The following is a 14424-nucleotide window of genomic DNA, read 5'->3' on the forward strand; positions in this document are numbered from 1 at the left end:
GCAGATTAGGATATAAAAATTTTATATTCCACCGTGTCTACTGCCCGAAAGGCGTGAAACTGAGTTGCAATTTCATGGCGCGGGGGTTTAGACGTAAGGTGGGAGGTGGGATATATTCTGAAATATCGCTCGAAAAGCATATCTCTGCAGATACTTAATATATCGCCCGGATATAGATATATATTATAGCATTAATGCGCGGTGTTACATGTTATTTCTTTTGAAGCGATTTTTATGTAATATGTGAGATATAATATATATTATATTATCGCTCGTAGTCCGCAGCCCGCTTAAGGCGCGGTTCTCACTGGAGCGATACGATAAAAGATGCGACAGGTGATTCGATAAGCAACCCGACCCTGATTCGACACGGATCTCTTATAACCGTGCAAACACAATGGAAGCAACTAATTCAGTGCACACTGAAGCGATCGCGATACTACACCGATAAATATCGAAATCGCGTCGGCTTGAGGGATAAAGATGCCGGGTCGCTTGCCGCGTCGCTTCAGCGACAGAAAGGTGATTTTGAATCAAATCGGAAAAAGTAGCATAGAATTTAGTAATTTATTGACGATTAAGCGCTGTCAGTATCATTCGACAAGTGCGTTGAATCATGCCGGGTCAGCAAGAAGACGTGCAATCCTCTATTTCTTTCGTGAAATTGGTGGAGCAGAACCTGTGCTTATGGAATTATAAGCTGAAAATTTATTGCAGGACTGATTTGACAGGTGTTGTGTGGAAAGAAATAGCTGAAAAGCTGAAGGAAACAGGTAAGAAAAAGCTCCATTAATTTTTATTTATATATTTTCAACCTTTTTATTTCATGTTATGTTTTTGCTAAGACCTATAAAGAAACATTTAACAAACGTATTGGCTTAGAAAAAATGTAGAATGAAAACGTAGAAAATGGTTATTAATTTTTTATTTTTATGGCAAGCCAACATATTTCCATTGTATAGGAATCGCTCCTTCTGGACTCAGAAAGTAATTACCAAGTATATGGCGTACTCGAATAGCTTGGGCCTGCGTTGTTGATACCTCTAGAGTACTGCCGTCAGGCATTGCTGGCACATCGAAAGAGGGAGCGAAATTTGAAGGTTGTTGATATTTTCCCTCCCGAATTCGAATAAAATTATGGAGCACACATGCTGCCTTCACCACTGCTATAACACATCGTTCGTCACAAGCCATTGGTACCTCAAACACTCGGAATTTGGAAGCTAACATTCCGAAAGCACATTCAACACTTTTTCGGCCTCTGGAGAGGCGAAAGTTGAAAATTCTTTTTGCGTCATTTAACACCCTCTTCGGGAAAGGCCCAAGTAAGTTAGGTAATAAAGGGAAGGCTTCATCACCTACACAATAATAGGGGAAAGAATCTTGATCAGTATTTCCAGGTAGACTGGTAGGGATTGGAACATTCAGGCTACCTGCCTTCAGTCGCTTTCCAATTGACGAATGACGAAACACTGAACCATCGCTATTCTTTCCTATGTCCCCAACGTCAATAAGAGTAAACCATCTGCATCTGCCATAGCCATTAGTACAACAGAAAAAAAACCTTTGTAATTTATATTTCTCGATCCTGTGTTCTTGAAGCACTTTACGCGGATATGTTTATCATCGATGGAGCCAATACAATTAGGCAGATTCCACAGTTCGAAGTAGCGCTGAGCTTTTTCTTGCCAAATTCCTTCATCTGGAAGGGGCATATATATAGGTTGCAAAATTTCCCAAACTGCTTCACATGTGGAGCGTACGATTTCGCTTACTGTAGATTTGCCTCTGTAGAACTGCAGTGCCAAGTCAACGAAACTGCTTCCGGTAGCTAGGTACCTGAAATTCGGAAAAAATTGTAAATTAATACTACTCACAAAATCTTTCAACTTTATAAAAAAATCACTCAATAACTAAAAATAAATACGAATAAAATACATGAATAAATAAATCAATGGCCATGTATGGGATTGAATTTTCTGTTGTAGAAAAAGCTGCTGAGCTATTTTTGTTTGTTGATATGATAATACAACTTTTGTTTAACTTCCAGAACAAGTTTGCCGAGACAGGTGGAAAAATATTCGTACCGCTTATGGGAGATCGCTCAAGCCACCAAAATCTGGGTCCGGATTCAAATCGAAAAAACCCTACTACTTGGCAACCCACCTTGATTTTCTCCGTCCTTACATGAAAGGGGCTTCAACATCTGGTAGCCTTCCACCAGAAGAAGAAACTGGAACACAAAGTGATGAAGGAACACTAGATATTCCGGAGACACAAGTTGAAAAAGGCTTGTTAGATACTCGACGAGAACTTTTTGTGGATGAGATGTCTCGTGTAGAAAACGAACCTGATATTACCCAGGAATCCAGAGCTCGAAAGAAAAAAAAAATTCCTCAGCCAAGTGACGCAGACAAAGCGTTCATCGAGTGGCTTGAAAGTAAGAAACAAAAGGCACAGACACACGGCGAACAGAAAGACAGTGATTGGTTCTTCTTCCGCTCATTACTGCCAGATTTTAAAAAGCTCAGTGACAGACGCAAAAGAAGAAATTCAGGAAGTAGCGAAGACCCAACCTACAGAGCAGGAAAAGAAGAGGGAGACTCCAAAACCCGTCCAGAAAAAAGAAGGACAGAAAAAGCTTACAATGAAACAGGCTGTGAACAGTCAACAGGAGAAGAAAAAGATATCTGAATCAGCCGATGATTTAGATATCTTCACGGCAAAAATTTTGAACAAGATTATGTTGAAAATTGAGAGGGAAATGGAGAAAAAACTCCAAGCATTATTTAGTAAACTAAATTAATGGACCTTACGGATATTAGCAAGAAATCCCTCAAGATAATCTCGTGGAACATAAACGGGATCAACACTCGGAAAGCCCAGATAGAACAAATAATATCAGAAAGACAACCTGATATTATAGCCCTACAGGAAACAAGAATAAACCGGAACAGAAGACTGAATTTCATGAATTATGAAACATATAGATGTGACAGAATTACAAACACCGGAGGAGGAGTAGCAATATTGGTGAGAACAGATCTGAAACACTACTTTAAAAGTAGATCCGACGAAACACAAGGAAAAACAGAAAAAGTGACGATTGTTGCCGAATTAAATCGGCAAAGAGTCGAAATAACCTCGGCGTATAAGCCACCACAAAACAATCTATTGGAAGAAGAGATAAACAACATGTTGGAAGGATCAAACCCGAAAATCTCCATCGGAGATTTCAACTGTAAACCCCCATTATGGAATAGCATAACAGAGAATAGAAATGGCAAAAAACTCATAGATTTCGCCGAAAAACAAAATGCCATAGTTATTGGACCAGAGCTGCCGACATATCTTGCTTTTGGAAGAGGAATACCAGATGTAATAGATATCGCGATATTGAAAAATATAACTCATGAATTCTCGATTGAAACTTTGGAAGATGGAACCTCAAACCACAATCCCGTGGAATTGACAATTGGAGAAGAACCAAGAGAAAAACTGCTGGAAATAAGAGAATATACCAATTGGACTGAATACAGCCATTTAATTCAATCGGAAATAACAGAAATTCCAACAATAAGCACTCCAGACGATCTGGAATGTGCGGTTGATAAACTGGAAGAGATTATATTGAAAGCTTACGAAAAAAGCACGAGAATAGTGAAGAGACCAGCACCAAGTCATCCGCATGGCGATACGCCTAAAGAAGTAAAAGATATTATACAAGAAAATCGAAGACTCAGAAGAATATATAGGATGAACAAAAATGATCTAAATAGAAGGAACCTCATCCGACATAGCCAAGTTCTGAAAAATGCCCTGAAAGATCTAAGAACAAGCAGATGGAACAAAAAGGTTCAAGAACTGAATACAATCGATCATTCTGCATGGAGAATGCAAAAAAGCCTACGAGGAGAAAAGACTAAAATTCCACCCCTACACGGAGAAAGGGGAATGGCTTATACCAATACTGATAAGGCAGATGCATTGGCGGACTCGATCGAACGAGAATCGAGAATAAATTACAGGATAGACGACGATAATGAAGATCAAGCTCAATGGACAAAAGAGCCAAGCAATATTACTACAGAAGAGAAGACTGCGACCCACAACAAAACTGGATGTTGACGGCGAAGAAATCGACTGGAAAAATGTAGCCAAATATTTAGGAATAACGCTTGACAAAGGACTTACCTGGAAAAGTCATATCAAACAAGCAATCGACAAAACGAAAGCAGCGATGAATAGACTCTATCCTCTGATAGGAAGAAGAAGCCACATGTCGAAAGAGACAAAATTGAAGATAATCAAAGCCGTTGCTAGGCCTCAACTGACTTATGGATCAGTTGCCTGGGGTTTCGCGGCAAAGAGCCATATCAAAAGAATTCAGGCCACTGAAAACAAGCTGCTGCGATGTGCAATAGATGCACCTTGGTTTGTCAGGAATAGACAGATTTATAAGGACCTGAAATGGGAAACCATAACGCAATTCATGAACAGAAAAGCAGAGAAATTATTCGAAACAGCGAAAAACCATCCGAATCAAGAACTCATGAGACTAGTGGACTACGACCCAGAGGAAGACAAAAGGAGAATGCGAATTTACCGAAGGAGACCAAGAGATCAATTAAAAAGAGATTAAAATAACAACAGAAACTTATTGAAAAATTCAATAAAGTGTTAATCCAATAGAGGATAAACACATAAATCCCAGCACGATAATGTGCGAGAAGAAAACCGACCAAGAGATGAACGGTTTATAGGCAAATGCCCGGAACCAAAAAAGAAGCAGTAGGGTTTTTAGTGGGTCTCTAGCTCAGGAGAGTGAGAAACCCCACACTGTTCCCCCTCAGGAGATGAGGGTGGTTCGTCTGTCTTGCAGATTTTCCCCCTGCTACACCAAAAAAAAAAAAAAACGCAAAAGAAGGCTTAAAATTAAATTTTCTACACTTCTCAGCGAGGAACTCGATCTAGCTGAGACAGAAGCTTCAAGCACTCCGTGCTCATGGCCTTCATTATCGGGAAGTTATCCCACGTTTCCTTCACGGCACCACGGACCTCCTGCTCCACACCCAAATTTCTAAATATGTAATTGTATTGGTGTATCAATAAAAAAATTTCTATGGTTTCCAAAAGCAATAAAACTTTATACCCTCTCATTTAAAAAAACATTTACCTAATTCATTTATAGTAGTATTAACTCACCTTAGTGTGATAAGTAGTCTCTCAGCGGGCGGAACAGCAAGTCTGAAGTTTGTATTCTCCTTCTCCAGTCCCTTTGACACCAATCTTAATAAAACATGATAACTGTTTGAGCTCATTCTATAAAACTCTCTAAATTTTTGTTCATGTTGAGAGAGCTCACGGGAAACCACTGCCGAACTATGTTTGATATTGTGAACATTATATGGGTGTACCCAGTACTTTCTAGATTTGCGTTTCCTCTGTTGCAAGTACCGGAAAGAAAAAACAACGTCCTCTTCTGAAGAGCTCATGACGACTGATTGTTCTTTTGCTTAGTTGAGCGAAGCTGAGCGTTTTCAATGCTAAATGACAAGCTACGTCACTCGATTCGTAGTTTGTCACTTATATTAGCATTGAAAGCGCTCAGCTTCGCTCAAATTCGCATTTGGTTGCCGGTCACTATAGGGCGCGGTTCTCACTGGAGCGATACGATAAACGATGCGACAGGTTATTCGATAAGCAACCCGACCCTGATTCGACACGGTTCTCTTATAACCGTGCAAACGTAATGGAAGCAACTAATTCAGTGCACACTGAAGCGATCGCGATACTACACCGATAAATATCGAAATCGCGTCGGTTTGGGCGACACAGCTGCCGTGTCGCTTCAGCGACAGAAAGGTGATTGAGAATCAAATCGGAAAAAGTAGCATAGAATTTCGTAATTGATTGACAATTAAGCGCTTAATTTGGATATCGTATCGCTTCAGTGTGCACTGGAGTGTTGCGAAGATAAAAGTTGCATCGGGCGATAAAAGATTGCTCATGTTGCATCGCTTGTCGTATCGCTCCAGTGAGAACCGCGCCTAAGGGAGATCGGCCACCGAATGCGAAGTTGAGCGAAGCTGAGAGTTTTCAATGCTAAATGATGAGTTACGTCACTCGATTCGTAGCTTGTCGATTGTATTAGTACTGAAAATGCTCAGCTTCGCGCAACTTCGCATTCGGTGGCCGATCCGCCTAGGCTATCGTATCGCTTCAGTGTGCACTGGTGTGTTGCGAAGATAAAAGTTGCATCGGGCGATAAAAGATTGCTCATGTTGCATCGCTTATCGTATCGCTCCAGTGAGAACCGCGCCTAAGGCGCGGTTAACAAGACAGTGGCGACAATTGGAAATTTAGCAAGAATATGGCGGCTTAGAAGCACAGATTTCAATGCTGCAATTATTGAATTCAATGACAGACCAAATCGAAAATAAGAGATTTGTTTCGTGGCGGCGCCACCATGTTCTATCCTTGTTTTATTAAAGAATAAAATCTAAGGCGCGGTTCTCACTGGAGCGATACGATAAGCGATGCAACATGAGCAATCTTTTATCGCCCGATGCAACTTTTATCTTCGCAACACACCAGTGCACACTGAAGCGATACGATAGCCAAATCAAGCGCTTAATTGTCAATCAATTACGAAATTCTATGCTACTTTTTCCGATTTGATTCTCAATCACCTTTCTGTCGCTGAAGCGACCCGGCAGTTGTGTCGCCCAAACCGACGCGATTTCGATATTTATCGGTGTAGTATCGCGATCGCTTCAGTGTGCACTGAATAAGTTGCTTCCTTTTCGTTTGCACGGTTATAACAGATCGGTGTCGGATCAGGGTCGGGTTGCTTATCGAATCACCTGTCGCATCGTTTATCGTATCGCTCCAATGAGAACCGCGCCTAATGATACTCTCTCGTTTTATTCTGTTCTCTGTTGATATCGATCACAAATTACAGTGATCTGTAATCCCGATCGATCAACGAATCTGCAGATATTCAAGTATTCCATGAGGAGGATAATTCAACATAATTTCAAAAAAACACAGTTTATTGGCGAAATATCCAATATATTCAATTGACGAAAACGGAATTTTCACTATACATGCTCACAATTCACATTACGTATTTTCGATATATTTCCTTTGATTAAATATCGCTGAAGTTGCCATTAAACTCTTAGCTGTATCTGTCCCGAATCTTCGTTGATCTGATTTGGTTCTGCCTTAAATTCCAACAACAAAGAGTGATAGTCCAACAACACCGAATTCTTAGCTGTAGTTCTTGATTGTCCATAAAGAAAACTGAACTTACTGAACGACATGTTGAATAAATGAATGTTGTACACCCTTTCTCGAAACTAATACATTTTCACACACCAATAATCGTTTATAAATACAGCACATTCGCAAGTCGTAAGAATATATTCAAATTATTTTCAAATATCAATTGACAACTGTCAATTTCTAAATAGCGCTACCTACAGTGGGAAAAACGAAACTTATCTCTTATTTCCAAAGATGGAAAAACAAAATCTAATCAGTGCATACACCATGATTTTAGACATCTTAGCTATGATCATGATCTCTAATTCGGAATGCGGATTGGCTCACGTCATGTCACGTGACCAAATCCGCCATATTCTTGCTAAAACAACGAAAAACGAGACCACAATTGTCGCCATTGTCTCGTTAGAGTCACTGTATTTAGTCGTACAGTGACTCTAACGAGGGTCTCAGTGTCAAGTTGAAGACCCATTCAGATGAGCGTTCGGATCTATCAAGGTACCTATTCAAGAGGGGTGAATTTAGTTGCAACATTTGAAGTCCATTGAACATTGAACCGCTGATAGTCATCAGTCGAGAGGCAAACATTCCATACGCTTTTCTCTACCGTACAAATGTTTTATAAGATCACGAGATCTACAACAATACAACAATTCCAATTCGAATCAAATCAATGAAACTGTTCACTACAAAAAGCTGTTCACTCGATACCAGAAGAGAAGCTTGTCTTTTCCCTTGTGTTATAGTTAACACGGACCTGTGAATCTCCGAATAATGCGTCATATTGAATCGATTGAAATTCTCAGCAACATGACTTGGTATTGTGCTGCATTTTATTCCATCCAATACATAAATGTAGAGGTTCCACATTTGATTACATTGATCAAAATAAAAATGATAGAAATACCTTGTGCGGTTTTACGGGAGAAGGGGGTAAAGGGGGTAATTACCCCTGCAGAGCACTACAACCAATTCGATTTTTTAAATTTCATTCAGGAAAAAACTAACAAAAAATAATATAATAATGAAATGAGAAGTAGAGAGATTCCTTAAAATTGTAAGAAAAAAGTCTTAAAAATATGGGACTGCAAATGATTCTTATTCAAGATACCTACAGGCTGCTACTTGAAGTTATTATTACCCCAACCCCAGATATTCAGTCTAGGACCGCCCGTGAGAAATACTCATCTTCGAATGATTAAACTTCAAATTCTTTCTTCGAGTAAGGCCCGGACTTTCATCTTCGAATAAATTTTATTCACTGTCAATAAATATCCGTCAAATAATTTCCTATCTGAAGGATACCTTATTTCGATGCTTTCAGATGAAATTATTTAATGAATAACGATTCTATGAAAACAAGGTATACTACTTTTCACTGATTAATGTAAAATGAGACACCGCGTTGTAGAAATTGTCATAATTCCAACTAGAAAGCAAATATTTCGTGAAAATTACACAACATCCAGAATCTAAAAAATTCAACCAATTATGACGTACCGACATTCGATCTATAACAAATAAAATCTTATTAACGAGTTTCAACGACAGATTTATTCGATGAATAACACTATCTGCAACTGAAAAGACTGCATTTTTACTTATCCTAAGAATAAGACATATCTATCGAATAAATTTAGTTATTCGCACGTGAAAGCACCGGGCCTAAGTGAAACACGGATATAGCCTTCGATATTCCCTATAGCAGCTTCACGACAGTTGCACTTACATAATCCATAAATTAACAACATATCAGTATATTCACTATTCGTAAATAACGGCATTTCGATAATTCTCGTATTGAAAATTCATGAGAACATAGCTATCTACCACTTGCGTATCTTTCTCTTTCAAATATAGTTAATATAGTTAATAAGTTAAGAGGAGTTCTATATGAAATAAAATATTTGAAGGATTACCTTCATCTTCCAAAACACCTCAAATTGATATATTTTGCATTAGTCCAATCGCATCTGACATAAGGAATCATCAATTGGGGGGGTGTGAGTGATATTTACTTGGAAAAATTGAGCGTTATTCAAAGATGGATTCTAAGGGTTATCTATAAAAGACCAATTACCTTCACTAACGATAGGTTGTGTGAAGAGTCCGAGATACTCGATGTGAGATAGCTATTCTGTTCGAATATGCTGGTGAATATAAAGAAACCCAAAATTGCTTTTGAGCTTATTGTACACTGTCACAACAACAGAACGAGGTCAGGCTCCTTGAGTATAGGTATACTCAAGGAGCCTGACATCTAGGTAGATGTGGAATGACTATAAGCCATCGGCAATCTAATTATCTTGCGCTAAACTGTTCGATCAACTTCCTGTCTACATATTAGGGATAAATAATGTCAGTTTGTTCAAGGGAATATGCAGGAGTTGGATTCTGTGCTACGGAAGAGGAAGACATAATTTCGTCAACAATGTTTGGATATAGATGAGTAGGAAAAGAAAAGAAAAGAAAAATTGTGATATCAGAACACTTCGAATATGAATATGATAATAATTGAAAAAACGAATAAATAAATGAGAAAAATTAAAAAATTAATAAAAAAAAATTGTTACCAGGGTAGAATGTGTGGATACACGTACAAGTACAAGCGATGGCTTCCAGCTGGAGCTTCTGTGATGGCGTTTCATCTTTTTATCTGTTCACATATTACTCTTTACATTATATTTGTACTGTAGAAACTTTTTTTCATGGTGAATAAATTATTATTATTATTATTATTAATAATTACCTGACAAAGGTTTGAAAAGCCAAAATTCTTAGCATGAGCCACTTAGATTTTGAAATGGGTTTAATTCATAGTAAACTAATTTCTTCCATGATCTTTCACATAGCAATGAAAATAAATGATATATGAAGCTACAAATCGATTCAAGCTTCATATGTGAGAAGATAAATAATGGACCAGAAAGAAGGGCTAATGAAAGCTGCAGCATATTGAATACAAGACCTAGCAAGTGTCAAAAAGAATGGGAAACTTTTCGAGAACAAATCACATACGAAACGTGATGGGAAAAGGGGTATAAAAGAATTTCTTTGCGAAAGTGTGAATGAGACGTCGAAATGTATTTCCTTTTATGTGTGTGTCTAATTATTTAATTATTATTGACATATCTACGGATCATCTGCTAGTCAGACTGTAAACACACCTTTCTAGTTCTCTCCACGAAAGTCTAAAAAGAAGTGCCGGATGAAGTGTACGTTCAGTGGTTAAATTCAGTCATTTTGCGCTTAGGGTATAGTACTCTACAAAATTTCTACATTCTTTGCCAACGGGTTTACATTTCCCAGCAATTATTTCATTGGGAAGAGGGAATATTTGGATTTATTCCGGGTAATTCACATCTATTGATTTACGATTATTTCTACCTTATGTTGAGACGTTGTTGATAAGGATTTCTTATCTTTCACGTGTGGATACGTACGTATTTTCTTTCTTTCAATAATTAGGCTGCGGAATCCTAACTTTATTGCCTTTCCTTTTTTCCATTGTTTCCGTGGTCTACCCAAAAATCTGTGTTGAGTCTTCCCTATCGACCCAGGGAAGTGAAAAGTCTACATATATAAATCATATCTCTATCTAGCAGGAAACGACGCCCCGCAACTGTTCCAGCTGTAATAAAAATATTACAGGCTCACATCCAACTATTATATGCACCAAATGCTCAAAAAATTTCCATTCGCTATGCGTGAATCTCACTTCTAGTGAAGTCGATAACCTTTCCGAGAAACACAAAAATTGGATCTGTCCGGTTTGTCATTCTGCGGAGCGCCGTCTTAGGAGTAATTCTGCTGGTTCGCGCTCTGCATCTTCTGAGATGGTTGCTGTTGAACCGACGTCTTCGGGGTCAAAGGGGAATTCTCCCTTGACACTGGAGAACTTCCATCTGATGATGAACAGAATTGGTGAGGTTGCTGCCAGTATCCTTAGAATAGAGGAGCGTCAGGAGGATATTCTCAGCCGGCTGGACGCCTGTTCATTTTCCATCAGCGAGCATGCTAAATTATTATCTAACCACCAGGAATCACTTGGGAGACTGCAATCAGATGTGTCCAGCTTGAGAGTTTCTCATGTAAAACTTTCGGAAGTGATTGATATTAACTAATCGATTGTTCTCCTAGAATCTAGGTTGGAAGAATCATCTACTGAAACCACTTCTGACTTCATACCAGAAATCATCGACCGAGTTGCAAAGTCACATAATGTAATTATAGCCAATTTGCCCAGGAGTGGAGATGATGGAGAACGAGCCTCGGCAATTGTGGAGCATATTTATCGTACATCCAGTAAGTTCATCAATTCTACATTCCGTATTCCTGGTAAAGACGATAGCTTGCATTTATAGGCCTCGTCCTTGTGTGGAGGACAAGTTACTCACTGAGTTTCTGGAGGAAATGTCACATTCGTGCCGCAATATCCTAGTAACTGGTGATTTTAACTGCCCTGATATAGAATGGCCCCTCGGCAAATTCACCATCATATCCATTCGCTGACCTCATTCTCAGAACTGGACTCCAACAGATAGTGCTCAAACCCACCAGATACAGGCATGAGCATGCCTGGAGTCTGAGCAGACTCCTTCAACACTGGATCTCATCATCACATCTGATAGCAATCTCCTGTCAGATCTACTATATATGTCACCACTCGGTAAATCGGATCACGTGGTCTTGAGATCTGAGCTGCAGTTTTGTTATCCCTGTACAACTGAAGAGAATATCGAAATTTCCAAAAGGAAAGATTACGATGGAATATCTTAGATGTTGAGGTCTTATGATTGGTGGGATTTCTCCTCTGTTGATGATGACATCGATATTCTCTGGGAGAGATTTCTACCAATCGTCCAGAATGCTGTGTCTTCCAACACACGACCTTTCTCAGTGAAGCAGAACCCAAAGAAACCCTGCATAACAGGCAGCCTTTTCAGGTCCATCAGGGTGAAGAAGTCTCTTTGGCAACGCTTCACTCGAAGTAAATCTGAGTCCGATTACCGCAATTATCGCACTCACTGCAACCATTTGACGTCATCTATTCGGGCTGCCAAGAACAAGTTTGAGAGTGATTTGGTGTCGAAGGGAAACAGAAAGAAGTTCTTCAAGTACGTTCGAAACTCGTTGGATAGCAGAGTCTCTGTTCCTCTCGTGAGAAATCCATCTGGAGTGCTGTGCAGTAACAATTCTGAGTGTGCCAATATTCTAGCTGAGACCTTTTCTACCCACTTCAATAAGAAGCATGTGTCTGCGGTGCCTCTCCTGCGGACTCCACGATGTTCTTGCTCCATAGGGGATGTGCCCTTGTCTCCTGACATCGTTAAGAAGCATCTTTCAGCCTTGAACGTCTCCGCAGCTTCAGGAAGTGATGATATTACGTGTCTTCTTCTTTCCCGATGTTCTGATGCTTTCGCAGAACCCCTCTACTTCTTGTTCCAGAAATCTCTTCTCACTTCGACTCTTCCTTCTCAATGGCGCTGAGCAGCTGTAACTCCTGTTTTCAAGAGTGGGGATAAGACCTCCCCTTCAAACTACCGCCCCATCAGCCCCGTATCCTCCGTCTCCAAGGTTCTCGAAAGAATAATCACTGACCACATTCTCGAATTTGCAGTATCTAACAAATTGATACCTGATCAACAACATGGCTTTCTTCCGGGTCGTTCTACCCTTACGAATCTCCTCGTGGCAGTGAATGACTGGACCAAATCTATAGACGCTGATATTCCCATTGATGTTATATACTTAGACTTTGCAAAAGCGTTTGACAAAGTACCACACCGTCACCTTATTCATAAGCTGGAGCACTTGGGAATACGAGGAAAGCTCCTCTCTTGGATTGATTCATTCCTCAACGATAGAAAATTCAGGGTCAGGGTTGGTGGTGTTTTCTCCGATCTTGCCATGAAAGTCACAAGTGGAGTTCCTCAGGGTTCCGTTCTCGGTCCTATCCTCTTTCTACTGTACACGTCAGATCTACCCAGTCTATTTGACTCAAGTTGCCTTCTTTTCGCTGACGATGCAAAGTTGTACAGAGCTCCTTCACTTTCTCCCAACCAGCTACAATTGGACCTTGACAAGCAAGTGCAGTGGGCTGAGGAATGGCAGTTGCCTCTTAATGTTGCCAAATGCTGTGTGCTGCACATTGGACGGAATAATCCGAGGATTCAGTATACGTTGGATCGACAATTTCTTACCGAGGTTCGTAGTCATCGGGATCTTGGTGTGCTCGTGAACTCTGATCTAGACTGGTCGGAGCACATCGCTGAGGCCTGCGGTAGAGCCAAGAGGACCACTTACCTCCTTCAGAAAACTTTTGGAGGCTGCAGTATCCAGGTTGCAAGGTTGCTGTACACTTCATATGTGAGACCACTCATGGAGTATGCTGGACCAGTATGGTGGGTCAAACTGAAGTCCGACTCTGAACTTCTTGAGTCGGTTCAGAGGTGGTGCACAAGGATCCCATTTTCGTTCCACGCTCGACCCGACTACCTTACAAGATTAAGGTTGTTTGAGCTGTCCACCTTCGAGGACCGGCGTACCAGGGGTGACATGTTGGTGACGTTTAGAGCGGTGCACAATATTTTTGGCGTGGATCTTCGGCACTTGTTCGCGTTGAATAATAATAGTCTTCGTGGCCACAACTACAAGTTGGCCAAGGAGCCATTCAGGACCACTTGCCGGATGAATCTTCTCTCCAACAGAGTCTTCAATGTTTGGAATCATGTTCCGGAGGAGGTGGTAGGCGCAACATCTGTGAACGGGTTTAAAAACGGGTATGATCGGTGGAAAGAGAGATTTTCCTGTGCGGGTTGAGAGTTAATTGTTTTTTTTTTTTCTTTTTTTCTCACTTTAGTTTCATCATATTTAGGTGTAGGCTACTAGTTTATAAGCAGAATACTTTTTTTTTTTCTCTGTTTTTTGAGTGTATAGGTGTTTACCTCCACTTTTATTGTAATATAATAATAATAATAATATTATAATAATAATTTCAGTCAGTTATTTATTTTGGTATACTAGCACCCTCCTAGGGAGGCGCTCCCCACAGGTTGAGAAACGCTGGCTTAAGTCATGTTACTGAGAATTTCAATAGATTCAATATGAATTGACCCATTATTCGGAGATTTA

At 39.9% G+C, this 14424-nt stretch overlaps 1 protein-coding gene across 1 annotated transcript; it reads left to right on the plus strand.

Moving 5' to 3' along the window:
* Window positions 1-616: 616 nt before the first annotated feature.
* On the plus strand, window positions 617-14112 carry LOC123314063. The gene is made up of 4 exons (XM_044899176.1): window positions 617-773; window positions 2051-2440; window positions 11431-11595; window positions 12911-14112. The coding sequence occupies exons 1-4, from the start codon at window positions 617-619 to the stop codon at window positions 14110-14112; spliced, it is 1914 nt and encodes a 637-aa protein (XP_044755111.1).
* The last annotated feature ends 312 nt before the right edge of the window (window positions 14113-14424 follow it).

This window comes from Coccinella septempunctata, chromosome 5 (genome assembly GCF_907165205.1).
Source record: "Coccinella septempunctata chromosome 5, icCocSept1.1, whole genome shotgun sequence".
Lineage (NCBI taxonomy): Eukaryota > Metazoa > Arthropoda > Insecta > Coleoptera > Coccinellidae > Coccinella > Coccinella septempunctata.

Coding starts and splice junctions, on each gene's coding strand:
- LOC123314063 (XM_044899176.1), top strand. CDS start 617: ATGCCGGGTCAGCAAGAAGACGTGCAATCCTCTATTTCTTTCGTGAAA. Junction 774..2,050: donor TGAAAAGCTGAAGGAAACAG/GTAAGAAAAAGC, acceptor TTTAACTTCCAG/AACAAGTTTGCCGAGACAGG. Junction 2,441..11,430: donor GTTCATCGAGTGGCTTGAAA/GTAAGAAACAAA, acceptor TTGTTCTCCTAG/AATCTAGGTTGGAAGAATCA.